The sequence below is a fragment of the Somniosus microcephalus genome, chromosome 6 (genome assembly GCF_052327205.1).
Source record: "Somniosus microcephalus isolate GS21.2 chromosome 6, FLI_Smic_1.0, whole genome shotgun sequence".
Classification (NCBI taxonomy): Eukaryota; Metazoa; Chordata; class Chondrichthyes; order Squaliformes; family Somniosidae; genus Somniosus; species Somniosus microcephalus.
In genome coordinates this window covers 279,070,221-279,092,595 of record NC_140992.1, presented here as the reverse complement: position 1 = coordinate 279,092,595, position 22,375 = coordinate 279,070,221, and the positions used below count along the sequence as shown (strand labels likewise).

The following is a 22,375-nucleotide window of genomic DNA, read 5'->3' as shown; positions in this document are numbered from 1 at the left end:
ACTTGGGCTTAAAAATCAGTTCTACGGGAAACTTCAAACTGGCTGTGAATGAACTGAAAGAGAAAGCAAGAAGGGCTTTCTATGCCATCAAAAAATCAATCCAAATAGAAATCCCAATTAGCATTTGGCTCAAAATTTTCAAATCAGTAATTGAACCAATTGCACTCTATGGCAGTGAGGTATGGGGACCGCTAACTCAACAAGAATTTGCAAAATGGGACAAACACCCAATTGAGATCCTACATGCAGAATTCTGTAAAAGTATCCTCCGGACTCAAAGGAAAACAGTAAACAATGCATGCAGGGCGGAACTAGGCCAATATCCATTAATAATCACTATCCAAAAAAGAGCCACCAAATTTTGGAATCACCTACAAATGAGCAATCCCCAATGCTATCACTACGACGCCCTGAAATGCCAAGAGCTGACCATAAAGAAGAATACCCTCAGTCAACTAGTCCTGGGACTCAGTGAAGTAACTACTAACAATACTAACAACAACCAGCCCCAGGACAGTGACAGGGTAACACAAAGAATTCGACCCAACACAATCGTCGCTAAGCAAAAGGAAAAATATCTGGCATATTGGGCAGAAGCAACAAAAACCCAAAGCAAACTCAATTGCTACTTGGCCCTAAACAGACAATACAACATAGCTGATTACCTGACCATGGTAAAGGATAACAAACTGAGAAGAACCTTGACAAGGTACAGACTTAGCGAACATAGCCTAGCGATCGAAAAAGGCAGACCAGGCTGCCAAGAGAAGACAGGATATGCTCTCACTGCAGTCAGGGAGTAGTGGAGACAGAGATGCACTTCCTCACAGCCTGCGGAAAATATCAGGGCATCAGGGAGAATTTCTACCAAAAATTCTCACAAATATGCCGATTTCAGAAATCTGAATGACAACCAAAAACTCCCATTCCTACTGGGAGAGGAGAGAAGCTGTGTAACACTGGCGGCACACTATGTTACAGCTTGCCATGAACAGAGGGACAACCAGTAAACTAAGAAAAGAATATATATAAACAATGCGAATGTATATTTATACACTCAGGGATATACCTGTTTATACACTGTATGAATAGAACTGCGTTTATGTGCTAAACCATAAATGTATTTTGATGCTTTGGCAACATAAGATGTAACTTATCATGCCAATAAAGCGATTTGAATTGTGAATTGGGAGAGGGGGGAGGGAGGGTGGGGGAGAGGGGGGAAGGGAGGGAGGGTGGGGGAGAGGGGGGGGAAGGGTGGGGGAGAGGGGGGGGGGAAGGGAGGGAGGGAGAGAGGGATAACTGCGTGGAGATGTCTCCTTTCACACAGCTGTGCTGATCCCAGCTACATTTAAACAGCACAACCCCTTATTGTGTCAGTAACAGGATCTGGATCAAAATCTGTCAGCCCCACCTATAAAATGGCCGATTGGCGACACGATGATAATACCCTGATTAAGACTGTATTATCTTTGCACATTTACAGCTATTCTGTACAATCTTCATCGTTGGATCCGCTCATCGGTCGAGATTGAAGGGCCACAGGACGAGCACCTACTGGGCAGCTCAGAGCAAAGCCACACCACCAGGGCAAAAGTGACAACTCACTAACTGCCAGGGGTGCTAAACGAACACGCGGTGAATGGGCCTCAGCTCGACAGCGTTCCGCACTGACCCCACGATTGTCCGGTTTCCCGCTGGTCATACTGCGCAGGTACGTACCAAGGTGAGGAGCACATCTGGCTGCAGCTTCTTCAACACCTCAGCCACCTGTAAGCACAAAGCATTGCCCCGTTATTTCAAGCATTAAACACTGGCCCAGGTACCACTTCTGAATATACACATCAGCTATTCCCGCTGCATAGGAATAGGAGGAGGGGGCCATTCAGCCCCTCGACCATGTTCCGCCATCCAATCAGATCATGGCTGATCTGTGCCTCAACTCCTGACCGATAATACCCTTAGCCTAATTAAAATCTTTACAATCTCAGTCTTGAAGTCTGGTCTCTGAGTCAGAAGGTTGTGTGTTTAAGTTCCACTCCAGAGGCTTGAGCACATTGTCTAGGCTGACACTTCAGCACGGTGCCGAGGGAGCGCCGCACTGTCGGAGGGGCGGTGCCGAGGGAGCGCCGCACTGTCGGAGGGGCGGTGCCGAGGGAGCGCCGCACTGTCGGAGGGGCGGTGCCGAGGGAGCGCCGCACTGTCGGAGGGGCGGTGCCGAGGGAGCGCCGCACTGTCGGAGGGGCGGTGCCGAGGGAGCGCCGCACTGTCGGAGGGGCGGTGCCGAGGGAGCGCCGCACTGTCGGAGGGGCGGTGCCGAGGGAGCGCCGCACTGTCGGAGGGGCGGTGCCGAGGGAGCGCCGCACTGTCGGAGGGGCGGTGCCGAGGGAGCGCCGCACTGTCGGAGGGGCGGTGCCGAGGGAGCGCCGCACTGTCGGAGGGGCGGTGCCGAGGGAGCGCCGCACTGTCGGAGGGGCGGTGCCGAGGGAGCGCCGCACTGTCGGAGGGGCGGTGCCGAGGGAGCGCCGCACTACCTGAGGTGCCGTCTTTCGGATAAGACGTTAAACCGAGGCCCCATCTGCCCTCACAGGTGGGTGTAAAAGATCCCGCGGCACTATTCGTAGAAGAGCAGGGGAGTTCTCCCTGGTGTCCTGGGCCAATATTTATCCCTCAACCATTACCTAAAAAATGATTATCTGGTCATTATCTGATTGCTGTTTGTGGGAGCTTGCTGTTCGCAAATCGGCGGCCGTGTTTCTTATATTCAACAGTGACTACACTTCAAAAAGTACTTCATTGGCTGTAAAGCGCTTTGGGATGTCCTGAGGTTGTGACAGGCGCTGTAGAAATGCAAGTCCTTTCTTACTGATGTGATAGATGGGGGGCTGCGTGGGGCTGACAGTAGCTCGCTGACAGTCAGTACACTGAATTTCCATTATATGGGGAGGGGCTGGGAGTTCTGATCCTCGAGCTCCTGCAACCTGACCAATATCCAATACAAGAACGGACCAGTCACTGAAAACATCCCCGAACCTCTCACTGAGCAACCTTACTTCAATCAGGTTGGCAAAAATACATCTCTACATGAAGGAGGAACAAAATAAACAGATGCGCTCACGCTCGCCCTCTTTCACATAATCATAGCGAGGGGGAGGGGGAAGAGCCAGGGACAGAGGCAGTGGTTACCGCAGCAACCACTGACTGGGGGAATCAAAATAAAAAGAGAACTTCCAATTACAAGTGACTTAGTAACAAATATCATCCAAAACTCGAGGATAAAACTGTACAAATAGAAGACGGAGCATCAACCCAGTGTCGTTGTTGTGGAATCTCTGATTGGAACAATTGGATCCAGTTAAATCAGCGTGCCACTCGGTTCCCTCACTCAGCCTCCCTCGCATCTGGAATATCTTTACGAGACGCCAAATTTTGGAAGTGTAAAGGAAACTTCAACACTCTCAGTCCAATTTGAGCCTGATTAGGTTTCTTGACTGACAGCAAGTATTCTAAACAGCTAATCCGAGAACAAAGGAGCTCCTGTACGTGACTGGGATCTTAACTCTGTCACCCACTGTCGGGTACTTCAATTGGACTTACACCACACATTGTTCCATTGAACGCCGACAGTGTAATTGGGGAACGGTTACTGCTGGCGGTGCAAGGGAGTCAAATTAACAGAGCAGAGACATTTAACCAGGGTGGTTCGAAAGTCATTTTGAATTCAGCTTCCTTGCTCCAGACTCAGTAATTGCTCTTCTATCCTACACACCTCCTATTACCCCGAGTCCCTGCCTCACTCCACTGCTCCCTGCCCCCACCTGTACAGGTCCTTCCCCTCATTACCGAATCTCTCCCAACTCCAAGCAGACACCCTGCCCCAACCCACTCCAGCACTAGTGGCCGATTGGTCAGTTATGATGACCCCGCCCTCTTTCTCCCTGAATCACCAGCCACTTCTCTGACTTCCTTCGAAATCTCAGAGTTTCCTTTAATCTCTCCCATCTCGGCTCGTCACTCTCGTCACTTTCATCTGTAAGGGGCACGTTTTCTTGCCCCTTCGCCAACTCATTGCTTCGTAGGACTTCAAAATTCCCAGCTTCAGTCTTCCCTTCTTAAAACTTACAGGCCTATAAAACCCAAGCTTGACATCACCCAAACACCGCCAACCCCCCCGCCACCCCAATCACCTCTTTTACTCTTAAAACTTGGTGACGGCCCTTCGATTGTGAACTGAAATATGAACCAGCAGAGAAAACACGACTTGCATTTCGACAGCGCCTTCACGACCTCAGGGCACACAAGAAATAGGAGTCGGCCATTCGGCCCCTCGAGCCTGCCCCGCCATTCAATAAGATCATGGCCCATCTGATCTTGGCCTCAACTCCACTGCCCTGCCCGCTCCCCATAACCCTGGACTGCCCTGTAGCTCAAATATCGGTCTATCTCCACCTTGAATATACTCAACGACTGAGCCTCCACAGCCCTCTGAGGTGGAGAATTCCAAAGATTCACCACCCTCTGAGTGAAGACATGCCCAAGTCTTGGAATGGGCTTCAACCCAAATGGATGCTGCCTGGCCTGCTGCGTATTTCCAGCATTTTCTGTTGTTATTTATGAATGATTTTAACAATTGTGCTCGGTCACTTTCCGCTACTTGCCAGTTTGGAATCGGCAACTTTGTAAAAATAAATTGAGCAATGTGATTGCTTGCTCCTAGTTGGTCGCTATTGACTGAATTAAACTGCTTTTGTTCATTTCACGTTTACTCAGTCGGATATCTGATGGTAACTTAACTCATTTATGCCAGTCATTAATTTCTGTCCTGCTGAGTTGTGATGCTTTTGAAAGGTATGCCACCATGGATGTGCACGAGATGCAGGATTTTTAATGATATAGAAATCGATGAGGCTGCAATATGGATTGAGCACACTGCTTTCTAGAAGGGTGCAATACCTAAACTCCGCTTCCTTGGTTTGGTCCGTTAACAATGTTTTCCGTGTGTGGCGTTTTGCAGTTTGCGGTCCAAGGGAGGGGCACAAATTAATATAAATTGTAACTGAAGCCGGGTATAATCGTTACCAACTGGGATTAAACAAAAATTCCATGAATTTTATTCCTGCTATTTTAAGATAATGATCTCTTGCTTTATAACAGCCATCGTTCAGGTTTTTTTGAAAAATATTTTAGTCCTGTCTCGATTCGGCAATGCATCCTGTTGGTAGTTCGCAATGGTTATTCCCATATAATAAATTTTTAAGTGTCATGGCATCCAGTTATATGCAATAGGTCGATATGGACAATCCACAGATGTTGTCTGGCCTGCTGAGTATTTCCAGCACTTTCTGTTGTTATTTCAGATTTCCAGCATCCGCACTATTTTGCTGTGACCTAATATACTGTTGCTTGCCGATGAGGAGCAAACCTGGGACCCGGCAACAATGTGCAGGTCAGGAGACCAGCAGGAACTCGCTCAGCTCATCAAAGATTCACGACCCTCCGAGAGAAGGAATTCCTCCTCATCTCCGGTTTAAAAGGGCGACCCCTTATTCTGAAACTATGCCCCCCTAGTTCTAGATTCCCCCACGAGGGGAAACATCCTCTCAGCATCCACCCTGTCAATCCCCCTCAGAATCTTATATGTTTCAATAAGATCCCCTCTCATTCTTCTAAACGCCAATGAGTATAGGCCCAACCTGCTCAACTTTTCGTCCTACGTCAATCTCCAGAATCAACCCAGTGAACCTTCTCTGAACTGCCTCCAATGCAAGTATATCCCTCCTTAAATAAGACCAAAACTGTACGCAGTACTCCAGGTGTGGTCTCAGCAATGTCCTGTACAGTTGTAGCAAGATGTCCCGACTGTGCCCTCTTGTTTGTACGCTCTGTCCCTTCCTGTCACAATCTGGTGATCATTACCCATATTGCTATCCTGCACTATTGCCTTATCCTTTCTCTTTAGCTTTCTAAATTTTCCCTCACCTTAACCCTCCCTCCCACTATTTAGTTTAAAGCCCTATCTACAGCCCTAGTTATTCGATTCGCCGGGACACTGGTCCCAGCATGGTTCAAGTGAAGCCCGTCCCAATGGAATAGCTCCCTCTTTCCCCAGTACTGGTGCCAGTGCCCCATGAATTGAAACCCATTTCTCCCACACCAATCCTTGAGCCTCGCATTCAACTCTCTGATCTTATTGGCCCTATGCCAATTTGCTCTGGCACTGGGCAGGAAACACAGCCATCGGGACTCATGCTCTTGGCTGCAGAGAACAGTGTCTATCCCCCGAACTATACTGTCCCCTACCACTACTACATTCCTTTTCACTCCCCCAACTTGAATGGCCCCCTGTACCACAGTGCTGTGGTCAGTTTGCTCATCCTCACTGCAGTCCCTGCTCTCGTCCACAGGCTGCAAGAACCTTGTGCCTGTTGGACAAGTGGAAGGGCTGAGGCTCCTCCAATGCTACCTTCTGGATCCCCATACCTGCCTCACTCATAGTCACACCCTCCTGTCCCTGACCACGGAACAAATCTGAAGTATTTTACCCAAGGGGTGTGACTGCCTCCTGGAACACAGTGTCCAGGTAACGCTCCCCCTCCCATCGCAGTGTCCGAAGCTCAGACTCCAGCTCATCAACTCTGAGCCGAAGTTCCTCGACCTGCAGACGTGGTTGCTGTGGATCAGACTGGGGTCCTCCAGCTCCCACATGCTGCAACACATCACCTGCCCTGCCATCTCTATTGTATGGTCTCGGGCGCTGCCACTTTTAACTCTGCCGCTCCTACTCTGGCACCCCAAGGCTCTTTACAGCCAATGAAGTACTATTTGAAGTGGAGTCACTGTTGTAGTGTAGGAAATGCAACAGACAATTTGCACACAGCAAGCTCCCACAAACAGCAAAGATAAATGCACTATTTTTAGGTTGAGGGGTAAATATTGGCCAGGACTCTGGGGAGAACTCCCCTATCTCTTCTTTGAATACTGCCATGGCACATTTTACGCCCACCTGAGCGCGCAGACGGGGACTTGATTTAACTTCCCATTCGAAAGACGGCACCTGCAACACTCCCTCTGTACTGCCCCTCCGACAGTGCAGCACTCCCTCAGTCCTGCCCCTCCGACAGTGCAGCGCTCCCTCAGTACTGCCCCTCCGACAGTGCAGCGCTCCCTCAGTACTGCCCCTCCGACAGTGCAGCGCTCCCTCAGTACTGCCGCTCCGACAGTGCGGCGCTCCCTCAGTACTGCCCCTCCGACAGTGCGGCGCTCCCTCAGTACTGCCCCTCCGACAGTGCGGCGCTCCCTCAGTACTGCCCCTCCGACAGTGCAGCACTCCCTCAGTACCGCCCCTCCGACAGTGCAGCACTCCCTCAGTATTGCCCCTCCGACAGTGCAGCGCTCCCTCAGTACTGCCCCTCCGACAGTGCAGCACTCCCTCAGTACTGCCTCTCACACAGTGCGGCGCTCCCTCAGTACTGCCCCTCCGACAGTGCAGCACTCCCTCAGTACTGCCCCTCCGACAGTGCGGCGCTCCCTCAGTACTGCCCCTCCGACAGTGCAGCACTCCTTCAGTACTGCCTCTCACACAGTGCGGCGCTCCCTCAGTACTGCCCCTCCGACAGTGCAGCACTCCCTCAGTACTGCCCCTCCGACAGTGCGGCGCTCCCTCAGTACTGCCCCTCCGACAGTGCAGCACTCCCTCAGTACTGCCCCTCTCAGTGCGGCGCTCCCTCAGTACTGCCCCTCCGACAGTGCGGCGCTCCCTCAGTACTGCCCCTCCAACAGTGCGGCGCTCCCCCAGTACTGCCCCTCCGACAGTGCGGCGCTCCCTCAGTACTGCCCTCCGACAGTGCGGCGCTCCCTCAGTACTGCCCCTCCGAACCATGTCTGACTTGGGTTCTGGTAGCAGGATCAGTGTCCAGAAATTGCTGCTGAGATAAGGGGCAGGTAACTGAACATCTTTAATGCCAGGCCAGACTGCCACAGCAGCTTTTGGATGTACAATAATGGTCTCTCAGGTCTCAGTGAGATGTATAAATAATCTTCTCCCCTGCTTGCCAGTGCAGTAACATTAAAACTTTAACGTGGTGTTGTTTCAGGAGAGAGTGGGAGTGACTGGGAAGGGGTTTGTTCCTCTATGGAACTGCACAAAGGCCAGATTTCTACTTGATCAACACGACTTTGATTGACAGGTTGTGTCGAACTCTCACTGCAGTCTAACCGATTTGGGAGAGGAGTTGGGTGGGTGCTTGGGGCGAGGGCTCCCCCGTTAGAACAGCGTGCTGGTGGGCTGCTCTGCAGTGTGCTTGCCCCGGATTCCTGGGCCCTGCTCTTCACTGATCCCATCCTACTTCCCTGTCCCCCCCCCTTCTGCGTCTTGGATTTCTCCCACAGTCCCTCCTTCGGTTTCATGTGCATCACTTCTGCCATTTGATTGTCTCCTGTTCTCCACCTAAGCACTTTACAAACTATTCTATGTCTCTGTGTGTTCGTGCGCAGTCTGTGTCCCCATTCTCCCTCACAGGAACAGGACGAGGCCATTCAGCCCCTCGAGCCTGTTCCACCCATTCAATTAGATCATGGATGATCTGTACCTCAACTCAAATTTACCCGCCTTTGCTCCACATCCCTAAACACCCTTATCCAGCAAAAAATCTATCGACCTCAGTCTTGCAAATTTCAATTAACCCCCAGCATCCACAGCTCTTTGGGGGGGAAGAGTTCCAGATTTTCACTCCCCTTTGTGTGAAGAAGTGCTTCCCGACATCACCCCTGAACAGCCTGGCTCTAATTTGAAGACTATGCCCACTATGATTATTTGCCTTTATAAATGCTGTCGATCTGGAATATCTTCCAGTTCTCTGGATGGGTTCAGTATCCAGCACATTGACCCATGCTCTCGACAGATGTTGCCCTGTATTCTGGCTTTCTGCATCTGTGGTTTGATGCTTTTTGTTTGGGGGAAAAGAATAGGTCCGAGACAAATCTTAGACACAAAATAAAACACGCCACACTAAGTCAGCTCTACCAAACGGCACAGAGCAAAGACAACAAACAACTACTTCATCAATTAACCATCGCTAATCTACTCAAGTGTGTCAGAGCTGAAACTGGGGCACAGCCAGGAATCAGCTTGCACTTCGCCACGTCCCCAGTCTGTACAGCCAGGATTGTTTCCCTAACGGATTGATCAGATCCCAAGAAACAGACCTCAAATCATGTGGAAGAATGCCCTTCCCGTCCCCAAGCTAAGCCACAAAGACCCCGAGATACACAGAGCAGAGGTTTAAACGCTACACACGGGAGCACCGAGCAGGCCCCAAAATCAGCACCTCACAAATCTTCTCATTAGTGTCACAGAAAGTGAAGAAACTCTCAAGATGCTGGGGGAAGCGGCCACGTGGTCCGCAAGGTCAGTGATATTTTCATTAGAATGGCTAAAAAGTCAATTATAATGCAACTTGTCAGCAGCTGGAGGAGAAAATTACCTCCCGCTCAAGGAAGAGAAGAATCAAAGTGAAGAGCTTGTCGGGTCTGCTCGCCATCTCTGGGGGAGAGCGCGAGCGGGAGAGAGAGAGACCACGCGAGCGGGAGAGAGAGAGAGAGTGAACGCGAGCGGGAGAGAGAGAGAGTGAACGCGAGCGGGAGAGAGAGAGAGTGAACGCGAGCGGGGGAGAGAGAGAGAGAGTGAACGCGAGCGGGAGAGAGAGAGAGAGAGTGAACGCGAGCGGGAGAGAGAGAGAGTGAACGCGAGCGGGAGAGAGAGAGAGTGAACGCGAGCGGGAGAGAGAGAGAGTGAACGCGAGCGGGAGAGAGAGAGAGTGTGAACGCGAGCGGGAGAGAGAGAGAGAGAGTGAACGCGAGCGGGAGAGAGAGAGAACGCGAGCGGAGAGAGAGAGAACGCGAGCGGAGAGAGAGAGAACGCGAGCGGAGAGAGAGAGAACGCGAGCGGAGAGAGAGAGAACGCGAGCGGAGAGAGAGAGAACGCGAGCGGAGAGAGAGAGAACGCGAGCGGAGAGAGAGAGAACGCGAGCGGAGAGAGAGAGAACGCGAGCGGAGAGAGAGAGAACGCGAGCGGAGAGAGAGAGAACGCGAGCGGAGAGAGAGAGAACGCGAGCGGAGAGAGAGAGAACGCGAGCGGAGAGAGAGAGAACGCGAGCGGAGAGAGAGAGAACGCGAGCGGAGAGAGAGAGAACGCGAGCGGAGAGAGAGAGAACGCGAGCGGAGAGAGAGAGAACGCGAGCGGAGAGAGAGAGAACGCGAGCGGAGAGAGAGAGAACGCGAGCGGAGAGAGAGAGAGAACGCGAGCGGAGAGAGAGAGAGAACGCGAGCGGAGAGAGAGAGAGAACGCGAGCGGAGAGAGAGAGAGAACGCGAGCGGAGAGAGAGAGAGAACGCGAGCGGAGAGAGAGAGAGAACGCGAGCGGAGAGAGAGAGAGAACGCGAGCGGAGAGAGAGAGAGAACGCGAGCGGAGAGAGAGAGAGAACGCGAGCGGAGAGAGAGAGAGAACGCGAGCGGAGAGAGAGAGAGAACGCGAGCGGAGAGAGAGAGAGAACGCGAGCGGAGAGAGAGAGAGAACGCGAGCGGAGAGAGAGAGAGAACGCGAGCGGAGAGAGAGAGAGAACGCGAGCGGAGAGAGAGAGAGAACGCGAGCGGAGAGAGAGAGAGAACGCGAGCGGAGAGAGAGAGAGAACGCGAGCGGAGAGAGAGAGAGAACGCGAGCGGAGAGAGAGAGAGAACGCGAGCGGAGAGAGAGAGAGAACGCGAGCGGAGAGAGAGAGAGAACGCGAGCGGAGAGAGAGAGAGAACGCGAGCGGAGAGAGAGAGAGAACGCGAGCGGAGAGAGAGAGAGAACGCGAGCGGAGAGAGAGAGAGAACGCGAGCGGAGAGAGAGAGAGAACGCGAGCGGAGAGAGAGAGAACGCGAGCGGAGAGAGAGAGAACGCGAGCGGAGAGAGAGAGAACGCGAGCGGAGAGAGAGAGAACGCGAGCGGAGAGAGAGAGAACGCGAGCGGAGAGAGAGAGAACGCGAGCGGAGAGAGAGAGAACGCGAGCGGAGAGAGAGAGAACGCGAGCGGAGAGAGAGAGAACGCGAGCGGAGAGAGAGAGAACGCGAGCGGAGAGAGAGAGAACGCGAGCGGAGAGAGAGAGAACGCGAGCGGAGAGAGAGAGAACGCGAGCGGAGAGAGAGAGAACGCGAGCGGAGAGAGAGAGAACGCGAGCGGAGAGAGAGAGAACGCGAGCGGAGAGAGAGAGAACGCGAGCGGAGAGAGAGAGAACGCGAGCGGAGAGAGAGAGAACGCGAGCGGAGAGAGAGAGAACGCGAGCGGAGAGAGAGAGAACGCGAGCGGAGAGAGAGAGAACGCGAGCGGAGAGAGAGAGAACGCGAGCGGAGAGAGAGAGAACGCGAGCGGAGAGAGAGAGAACGCGAGCGGAGAGAGAGAGAACGCGAGCGGAGAGAGAGAGAACGCGAGCGGAGAGAGAGAGAACGCGAGCGGAGAGAGAGAGAACGCGAGCGGAGAGAGAGAGAACGCGAGCGGAGAGAGAGAGAACGCGAGCGGAGAGAGAGAGAACGCGAGCGGAGAGAGAGAGAACGCGAGCGGAGAGAGAGAGAACGCGAGCGGAGAGAGAGAGAGAACGCGAGCGGAGAGAGAGAGAACGCGAGCGGAGAGAGAGAGAGAACGCGAGCGGAGAGAGAGAGAGAACGCGAGCGGAGAGAGAGAGAGAACGCGAGCGGAGAGAGAGAGAGAACGCGAGCGGAGAGAGAGAGAGAACGCGAGCGGAGAGAGAGAGAGAACGCGAGCGGAGAGAGAGAGAGAACGCGAGCGGAGAGAGAGAGAGAACGCGAGCGGAGAGAGAGAGAGAACGCGAGCGGAGAGAGAGAGAGAACGCGAGCGGAGAGAGAGAGAGAACGCGAGCGGAGAGAGAGAGAGAACGCGAGCGGAGAGAGAGAGAGAACGCGAGCGGAGAGAGAGAGAGAACGCGAGCGGAGAGAGAGAGAGAACGCGAGCGGAGAGAGAGAGAGAACGCGAGCGGAGAGAGAGAGAGAACGCGAGCGGAGAGAGAGAGAGAACGCGAGCGGAGAGAGAGAGAGAACGCGAGCGGAGAGAGAGAGAGAACGCGAGCGGAGAGAGAGAGAGAACGCGAGCGGAGAGAGAGAGAGAACGCGAGCGGAGAGAGAGAGAGAACGCGAGCGGAGAGAGAGAGAGAACGCGAGCGGAGAGAGAGAGAGAACGCGAGCGGAGAGAGAGAGAGAACGCGAGCGGAGAGAGAGAGAGAACGCGAGCGGAGAGAGAGAGAGAACGCGAGCGGAGAGAGAGAGAGAACGCGAGCGGAGAGAGAGAGAGAACGCGAGCGGAGAGAGAGAGAGAACGCGAGCGGAGAGAGAGAGAGAACGCGAGCGGAGAGAGAGAGAGAACGCGAGCGGAGAGAGAGAGAGAACGCGAGCGGAGAGAGAGAGAGAACGCGAGCGGAGAGAGAGAGAGAACGCGAGCGGAGAGAGAGAGAGAACGCGAGCGGAGAGAGAGAGAACGCGAGCGGAGAGAGAGAGAACGCGAGCGGAGAGAGAGAGAACGCGAGCGGAGAGAGAGAGAACGCGAGCGGAGAGAGAGAGAACGCGAGCGGAGAGAGAGAGAACGCGAGCGGAGAGAGAACGCGAGCGGAGAGAGAGAGAACGCGAGCGGAGAGAGAGAGAACGCGAGCGGAGAGAGAGAGAACGCGAGCGGAGAGAGAGAGAACGCGAGCGGAGAGAGAGAGAACGCGAGCGGAGAGAGAGAGAACGCGAGCGGAGAGAGAGAGAACGCGAGCGGAGAGAGAGAGAACGCGAGCGGAGAGAGAGAGAACGCGAGCGGAGAGAGAGAGAACGCGAGCGGAGAGAGAGAGAACGCGAGCGGAGAGAGAGAGAACGCGAGCGGAGAGAGAGAGAACGCGAGCGGAGAGAGAGAGAACGCGAGCGGAGAGAGAGAGAGAACGCGAGCGGAGAGAGAGAGAACGCGAGCGGAGAGAGAGAGAACGCGAGCGGAGAGAGAGAGAACGCGAGCGGAGAGAGAGAGAACGCGAGCGGAGAGAGAGAGAACGCGAGCGGAGAGAGAGAGAACGCGAGCGGAGAGAGAGAGAACGCGAGCGGAGAGAGAGAGAACGCGAGCGGAGAGAGTGAACGCGAGCGGAGAGAGTGAACGCGAGCGGAGAGAGAGTGAACGCGAGCGGAGAGTGAACGCGAGCGGAGAGTGAACGCGAGCGGAGAGTGAACGCGAGCGGAGAGTGAACGCGAGCGGAGAGTGAACGCGAGCGGAGAGTGAACGCGAGCGGAGAGTGAACGCGAGCGGAGAGAGAACGCGAGCGGAGAGTGAACGCGAGCGGAGAGAGAGAGAACGCGAGCGGAGAGAGAGAGAACGCGAGCGGAGAGAGAGAGAACGCGAGCGGAGAGAGAGAACGCGAGCGGAGAGAGAGAACGCGAGCGGAGAGAGAGAGAACGCGAGCGGAGAGAGAGAGAACGCGAGCGGAGAGAGAGAGAACGCGAGCGGAGAGAGAGAGAACGCGAGCGGAGAGAGAGAGAACGCGAGCGGAGAGAGAGAGAACGCGAGCGGAGAGAGAGAGAACGCGAGCGGAGAGAGAGAGAACGCGAGCGGAGAGAGAGAGAACGCGAGCGGAGAGAGAGAGAACGCGAGCGGAGAGAGAGAGAACGCGAGCGGAGAGAGAGAGAACGCGAGCGGAGAGAGAGAGAACGCGAGCGGAGAGAGAGAGAACGCGAGCGGAGAGAGAGAGAACGCGAGCGGAGAGAGAGAGAACGCGAGCGGAGAGAGAGAGAACGCGAGCGGAGAGAGAGAGAACGCGAGCGGAGAGAGAGAGAACGCGAGCGGAGAGAGAGAGAACGCGAGCGGAGAGAGAGAGAACGCGAGCGGAGAGAGAGAGACAGACCATACCTTGGGGCCAAATATGTAACAACATGTCACAACCTGAGGACTGTTTAAAAGTAAGACTGTTTAAAATTAATATTGAACATACCAAATGAAGTAGAAAGACTGTTTAAAATTAATATTGTTTAAAAGTAATATTGTATGTACCCAACAAATGTCAAATCGATTGACACCTACAGAATGTTGGAAAACTGTACCTTTTTGCTATGTAAGCTTTGGCAATATGGTTCTCTGTAAACTTTCATGCCAATAAAGCATTTGAACTGAACTGAACTGAACTGAGAACGCGAGCGGAGAGAGAGAGAACGCGAGCGGAGAGAGAGAGAACGCGAGCGGAGAGAGAGAGAGAACGCGAGCGGAGAGAGAGAGAACGCGAGCGGAGAGAGAGAGAACGCGAGCGGAGAGAGAGAGAACGCGAGCGGAGAGAGAGAGAACGCGAGCGGAGAGAGAGAGAACGCGAGCGGAGAGAGAGAGAACGCGAGCGGAGAGAGAGAGAACGCGAGCGGAGAGAGAGAGAACGCGAGCGGAGAGAGAGAGAACGCGAGCGGAGAGAGAGAGAACGCGAGCGGAGAGAGAGAGAACGCGAGCGGAGAGAGAGAGAACGCGAGCGGAGAGAGAGAGAACGCGAGCGGAGAGAGAGAGAACGCGAGCGGAGAGAGAGAGAACGCGAGCGGAGAGAGAGAGAACGCGAGCGGAGAGAGAGAGAACGCGAGCGGAGAGAGAGAGAACGCGAGCGGAGAGAGAGAGAACGCGAGCGGAGAGAGAGAGAACGCGAGCGGAGAGAGAGAGAACGCGAGCGGAGAGAGAGAGAACGCGAGCGGAGAGAGAGAGAACGCGAGCGGAGAGAGAGAGAACGCGAGCGGAGAGAGAGAGAACGCGAGCGGAGAGAGAGAGAACGCGAGCGGAGAGAGAGAGAACGCGAGCGGAGAGAGAGAGAACGCGAGCGGAGAGAGAGAGAACGCGAGCGGGAGAGAGAGAGAACGCTGAGCGGAGAGAGAGAGAACGCGAGCGGAGAGAGAGAGAACGCGAGCGGAGAGAGAGAGAACGCGAGCGGAGAGAGAGAGAACGCGAGCGGAAGAGAGAGAGAACGCGAGCGGGAGAGAGAGAGAAACGCGAGCGGAGAGAGAGAGAGAACGCGAGCGGAGAGAGAGAGAACGCGAGCGGAAGAGAGAGAGAACGCGAGCGGAGAGAGAGAGAACGCGAGCGGAGAGAGAGAGAACGCGAGCGGAGAGAGAGAGAGAACGCGAGCGGAGAGAGAGAGAACGCGAGCGGAGAGAGAGAGAACGCGAGCGGAGAGAGAGAGAACGCGAGCGGAGAGAGAGAGAACGCGAGCGGAGAGAGAGAGAACGCGAGCGGAGAGAGAGAGAGAACGCGAGCGGAGAGAGAGAGAACGCGAGCGGAGAGAGAGAGAAACGCGAGCGGAGAGAGAGTGAACGCGAGCGGAGAGAGAGAGAACGCGAGCGGAGAGGAGAGTGAACGCGAGCGGAGAGAGAGTGAACGCGAGCGGAGAGAGTGTGAACGCGAGCGGAGAGTGAACGCGAGCGGAGAGTGAACGCGAGCGGAGAGTGAACGCGAGCTGGAGAGTGAACGCGAGCGGAGAGTGAACGCGTGAACGCGAGCGGAGAGTGAACGCGAGCGGAGAGTGAACGCGAGCGGAGAGTGAACGCGAGCGGAGAGTGAACGCGAGCGGAGAGTGAACGCGAGCGGAGAGTGAACGCGAGCGGAGAGTGAACGCGAGCGGAGAGTGAACGCGAGCGGAGAGTGAACGCGAGCGGAGAGTGAACGCGAGCGGAGAGAGAGTGAACGCGAGCGGAGAGAGAGTGAACGCGAGCGGAGAGAGAGTGAACGCGAGCGGAGAGTGAACGCGAGCGGAGAGAGAGTGAACGCGAGCGGAGAGAGAGTGAACGCGAGCGGAGAGAGAGTGAACGCGAGCGGAGAGAGAGTGAACGCGAGCGGAGAGAGAGTGAACGCGAGCGGAGAGAGAGTGAACGCGAGCGGAGAGAGAGTGAACGCGAGCGGAGAGAGAGTGAACGCGAGCGGAGAGAGAGTGAACGCGAGCGGAGAGAGAGTGAACGCGAGCGGAGAGAGAGTGAACGCGAGCGGAGAGAGAGTGAACGCGAGCGGAGAGAGAGTGAACGCGAGCGGAGAGAGAGTGAACGCGAGCGGAGAGAGAGTGAACGCGAGCGGAGAGAGAGTGAACGCGAGCGGAGAGAGAGTGAACGCGAGCGGAGAGAGAGTGAACGCGAGCGGAGAGAGAGAGAGTGAGAGGGAGAGGGCAGGCTGGAGCGCGGGGGTGTGGTGAGGTGGTGGGCGGGCGGGAGGGAGAGCAGGGAGCGGGCGGGAGAGCCAGCGAGCGAGCTTGAGAGAGAAAGACAGTCACCAAGACAGACTCCATCTCTCCCCATCCCCACTGTTCCCCCTATGGTGCGGAGCCGTGCTGGCGATGACCTGCGCAGGTTGCTGGAGGAGATGTCACGCATGCGCGGCCGCACAGCAAATTTAAATGGCCCGCGCAGGAAAAAAAGAGGGAATATTGCCCGCCCTCCCAGTTAAGTCATTATCAACATAATACCATTATTGTTTCATCCAATCTCAGTTTAAGGATCAGCGGGTACCAAAGAGATTTTAACAACCTGAACCGGATTTCAGGGAAAACTGCCATGGACTGCCTCACACCCAGGAGCAATTGATACCCAACTAGCTGGTAATCCATAACATGGTAAAAGCATCCTCTCCATTTCACCACCTAAAGTAGAGTCATTTGAGGATTAGTGCCCTGAAAAGGCAGAGTCAGAATTAAAACCTAACTCTAAAATAATCCAAGAGACGGAGGGCTAGTTGTGGAATGGAAGGCAGTGATTTATAAAGGTGCCGAGAGTCCGATATTTCAGAATATCTTTTTGGAGAAAAGGACACTTATAAAAACCATCGTCTGAACAAAGGAACAAGAAACACTGTGGCTGCTGGAAATCTGATAGTAAGAATGCTGCAAACACTCAGGTCAGGCAGGGTCTGTGGGGAGCAGAAATCGGTTAGTGTTTCAGGTCAACGCCCCTTCATCAGAACCCAGAGATGTTACTGATGGACAGTTTATTAGGAAAAACAGAGCCAGGGAAAAGGGCGCAGGGAAAAATGACCACAGACTTGACCATTCCAACACACTCCTGGCCAGCCTCCCACCCTCCGTAACCTTGAGCGGATCCCAAACTCTGCTGTCCGTGTCCTAACTCGCACCAAGTCCCGTTCACCGTGCTCGCTGACCTACATTGGCTCCCAGTCCGGCAATGCCTCGATTTTAAAATTCTCATCCTCATATCTTTACGAATCAAATTTTGTTGGTAACACTCCTGGGGATGTGTTTACTACGTTAAAGGCACTATATAAATGCAAACCGTGGTTGAAAGAATTAGAATGATCTATAAAGTGGTTCGGTGGATAACCGGAGAGGATTAAATGACAGGAGTGATAAGAGCACAACAGGAGGCACGATGAGGTGTATTGGAGGCCCAGAGACAGAGGGGGCAGGGAGACTGGTGGTAGAGCGCAGGGTGCAGACCACCCTGCGGGTTATGGAACCACCATCCCCAGCACCAGCTCACAAGGGGTTCAGTCTCCAGAATTTTTTTTTTTTTTTTTTTTTAATTTGTGGAGGAGAAGGAGGAAGGAAGAGAGATAAACATGTGGCACAATAGTCAGAAACACATGTATTTATGTGTTCAAGAAAAACAGTCAGGCACGGAACTTCCACTAATCCAGGGCCCATGATTTGATTTTAAATCTGATTCTCCGGAGACCTCCCTAGAATGAAGTTCTTTGATACAGAATCACACGCTCACTTCACAGAAGCCTGTACACTGTCTGTCAGTGGTGTATAATCATGAAAGGTTTAATCTGGCTCTGGGACATGTCTAGTGGGACTTCCAAGGTCTTGGGTTTGGGACTTCAAACTCTCACCCACATTCTTAGTTCCCACAAGTTCTAAAGCACCAAATCCCAGGTCTAAAAAAAAAACCACAAGTTTAAAGAGACACTAGCTAAGTGTTTGGGAAATGCAGAAAACTTTCCCAACTAACTCAATGAGCATCATTACATGAGATATCCCAAAAAATCCAACCACTTCACTGATGCCCTTCAAGGAAGGTAAGTTAGGAGTCAGCCGTGGCTCAGTGGGTCCCGAGTATGAAGGTCGTGGGTTCGAGCCCCACTCGAGAGAGACTGGAGTACATAATCTAGGCTGACACTCCCAGTGCAGCACTGAGGGAGCGCCGCACTGTCGGAGGGGCAGTACTGAGGGAGCGCCGCACTGTCGGAGGGGCAGTACTGAGGGAGCGCCGCACTGTCGGAGGCACCACCTTCCGGCAGAGTCGTTAAACCGAGGCCCCATCTGCTCTCAGGTGGATGTAAAATATCCCACGGCCACTATTTCAAAGAAAAGCTGGGGAATTCTTGGTGTCCTGGCCAATATTTGTCCCTCAATCAACATCTAAAAAACAGATTATCTGGTCATTATCACATTGCTGTTTGTGGGAGCTTGCTGTGCGCAAATTGACTGCCGCATTTCCTACATTACAACAGTGACTACACTTCAAATAGTACTTCATTGGCTGTAAAGCGCATTGGGACGTCCAGTGGACATGAAAGGCGCTATAGAAATGCAAGTCTTTCTTTTTTTCTTGCTGTGCACAAATTGACTGCCGCGTTTCCTACATTAATGTAAAGCGCTTTTTTGGAGATTTGACTATTTGACCATGGAAGGATTTTATTTAAATGATATTAAGTTAGATTAAAAGTAAAAGCACAGCCTCTGTGAAACGTGGATTAGATTCAGAGTAATCAGGAGTACTGGATGAAGGGTTGTTAAAAGCACCCCACCTATTGTGATGGTGTCCCTTCCATTAGCAGTTATTGAATAGGAGCCCTCACCACAAGAGGGCAGTTGGCAGTTTGATTGGCAGCTCAGCTGGCCAATCTCCAGGCACCAAGCTGGGAGTGGGGCAGAGGTCAAACCCCTAGCTTCATAGAATTACATTGGACATGCAGCACGGAAACAGGCCATTCGGCCCAACCAGTCCATACCGGCGTTTGTGCTCCACTTGAGTCTCCTCCCATCCTTCCTCAATCAACTATCAGTATAACCCTCTATTCCCATCTCCCTCATATGCTTATCCAGCTTCCCCTTAAATGTATCGATACTATTCGCCTCAACCACTCCCTGTGGGAGCGAGTTCCACATTCTCACCACTCTCTGGGTAAAGAAGTTTCTTCTGAATTCCCTATTGGATTTCTGGGTGACTATCTTATATTGATGGCCTCTAGTTATGCTCTTCCCCACAAGTGGAAACACTCTCTCTGTATCCACTCCATCAAAACCTTTCATAATTTTAAAGACCTCTATTAGGTCACCCCTCAGCCTTCTCTTTTCAAGAGAAAAGTGACCCAGCCTGTTCATCCTTTTCTGATAAGTATAACTTTGCAGTTCTGGTATTGTCCTTGTAAATCTTTTTTGCACCCTCTGCAATGCTCCCAGTTAAGCAATGTCTCAATTTCAAAATTTTCATCTTTGTTTTCAAATCCCTTCATGGCCTCGCCCCTCCTTATCTCTAATCTCCTTTAGCCCCCCCCAACCCTAAATCTCTCTTCCTTCCTTTAAGACGCTCCTTAAAACCTAGCTCTTTCACCTGCCCTAGTTTCTCCTTTTGTGGCTCGGTGTCAAATTTATTTTTATCTTATAAATACTCCTGTGAAGTGCACTGCGACATTTTACTACAGGAAACTTTCGATTTACCGGCACCTAAATAACCGGAAATCTGTGTTAACCGGCAAAATTCAGGAGTAGGTTCAGGTAAGTTTTATTACTTGCCTTCCTCCATCTGTTGCTGTGCAAGGGTGTGGCTGCAGCTGTTGCTAAGCTACAGACGCTTGGAACTTGTGGCCATTGTTCTGAACCTGTGGGTTTGTTGCTTTATACGGAGCTCTCAGCTCCGTATCTTTTACTATAGCTTTCGGTTATCCGGAATTGTTGATGAACCGGCACCACGTCAGTGCCGGATAAAAAAGTTTCCTGTACAAGTTGTTGTTGGTGTTTTATAATATGGTGACCAGAATTGTACACAGCACTCCCAAGTATGGTCTGACCAAGGTTTGATACAAGCTTAGCATAACTTCTCTACTTTTCAATTCTATTCCTCTAGAAATAAACCCTAGTACTTGGTTTGCTTTTGTTATGGTCTTATTAACCTGTGTTATTATTTTTATTGATTTGTGTATTTGTACTCCCATTAAAATTCTTATTTTCCAAGTAATATGACCTCTATATTTTTCTTACTAAAATGTAATACCTCACACTTATCTATGTGAAATTCATTTGCCAATTATATGCAAATGGAATTTAACCCTGAAAAGTGTGAGGTGATGCATTTTGGGAGGACTAACAAGGCAAGGGAATACACAATGAATGGTAGGATCCTAGGAAGGACAGAGGATCAGAGGGACCTTGGTGTGCATGTACATAGGTCCCTGAAGGCAGCAGGACAGGTAGATAAGGTGGTTAAAAAGGCATATGGGATACTTATATTCTATGCCTCGACTAATGAAGGCAAGAGTAGGGATGTTATGATGGAGCTGTACAAAACGCTAGTTAGGCCACAGCTGGAATACTGTGTGCAGTTCTGGTCACCACACTATAGGAAGGATGTGATTGCATTGGAGAGGGTGCAGAGGAGATTCACCAGGATGTTACCTGGTCTGGAGCGCTTCAGCTATGAAGAGAGACTGGATAGGCTGGGGTTGTTTTCCTTAGAGTAGAGAAGGGGCGGCACGGTGGCATAGTGGTTAGCACTGTTGCCTCACAGCGCCAGGGACCCGGGTTCGAATCCGGCCTCGGGTGACTGTCTGTGTGGAGTTTGCACATTCTCCCCGTGTTTGCGTGGGTTTTCTCCGGGTGCTCCGGTTTCCTCCCACAGTCCAAAGATGTGCAGGTTAGGTTGATTGGCTATGATAAATTGACCCTTAGTGTTAGGGGGATTAAATACGTGGGGTTACGGGGATAGGGTGGGATATGTGTTGGTGCAGGGGTTACGGGGATCGGGTGGAATAAGTGTCGGTGCAGGCTCGATGGGCCTAAATGGCCTCTATCTGCACTGTGGGGTTTCTGTGATTCTGTGAAGGCTGAGGGGGGACCTGATTGAGGTGCACAAAATTATGAGGGGCATAGATAGGGTAGATAGAAAGGAACTTTTCCCCTTAGTAGAGGGGTCAATAACCAGGGGGCATAGTTTCAAGGTAAGGGGCAGGAGGTTTAGAGGGGATTTGAGGGAAAAAAAAATTCACCCAGAGGGTGGTTGGAATCTGGAACTCACTGCCTGAAAGGGTGGTAGAGGCAGGAACCCTCACAGCATTCAAGAAGCATTTAGATGAGCACTTGAAACGCCATAGCATACAAGGCTACGGACCAAGTGCTGGAAAATGGGATTAGAATAGACAGGGCTTGATGGCCGGCGCGGACACGATGGGCCTCTTTCTGTGCTGTATGACTATGACTCTATGCCAATTCTGCAAGCTTATTAATGTCTTCCTGTAATTTGTTGCAGTCCTTCTCGGTATTGACTTCTCCGCATTGAACTCCATCTGTCATGCTTCAGCCCATTTCACCATCCTGTCTGTCATCCTGAAGCCTGCAACTATCAAGATCTACTATGTTGATAAGTTTTGCATCATCTGCAAACTTTATAATACTGCTCCCTACACCAGAGTCTAGATCATTTAAAGAAGTTGATTAGTGTAATTGACCCAAAACTGACCCTTGGGGAACACCAACATTCACTCCCTCCACCACCGGTGCACCGCAGCTGCAGTGTGTACCATCTACAAGATGCAGTGCAGCAACTCGCCAAGGCTTCTTCGGCAGCACCTCCCAAACCCGCGACCTCTTCCACCTAGAAGAGCAAGGGCAGCAGGCGCATGGGAACACCACCACTTCCAAGTCACACACCATCCTGACTTGGAAGTATATCGCCGTTCCTTCATCGTTGCTGGGTCAAAATCCTGGCACTCCCTCCCTAACAGCACTGTGGGAGTACCTTCACCACACGGACTGCAGCGGTTCAAGGCGGTGGCTCACCACCACCTTCTCAAGGGCAATAAATGCTGGCCTTGCCAGCGACCCTCACATCCCATTAACGAATAAAAAAAGACTCCTCCTGTTGGTCACAGAGCTGAACCGTTAACTTGGTTTCTCTCTCCAAAGATGCTGCCTGACCAGAGTATTTCCAGCATGTTCGGTTTCTATTTCAGATTTCCAGCATTCTACTAGTTTGCCTTTTGTATTAAATATTTAGGTGTTCACTCTTATACTTTACTTCCCACATAATCCAGAAGAAATCATAAACACCAGGTTTCCAGGTGATCATGACTAAAACATCAGCAACTCCCCCACACTTGGGTTCAATTGCACCTGTGAAAAATAAA

At 52.4% G+C, this 22,375-nt stretch overlaps 1 protein-coding gene across 1 annotated transcript in view; it reads right to left on the bottom strand.

Moving 5' to 3' along the window:
* Positions 1-22,375, bottom strand: part of pepd (peptidase D) — a 214,165-nt gene that overhangs the window by 149,069 nt on the left and 42,721 nt on the right. The window contains 1 exon segment of the mRNA XM_085991901.1: positions 1,723-1,770. Coding sequence (XP_085848027.1) covers positions 1,723-1,770 — 48 coding nt within the window.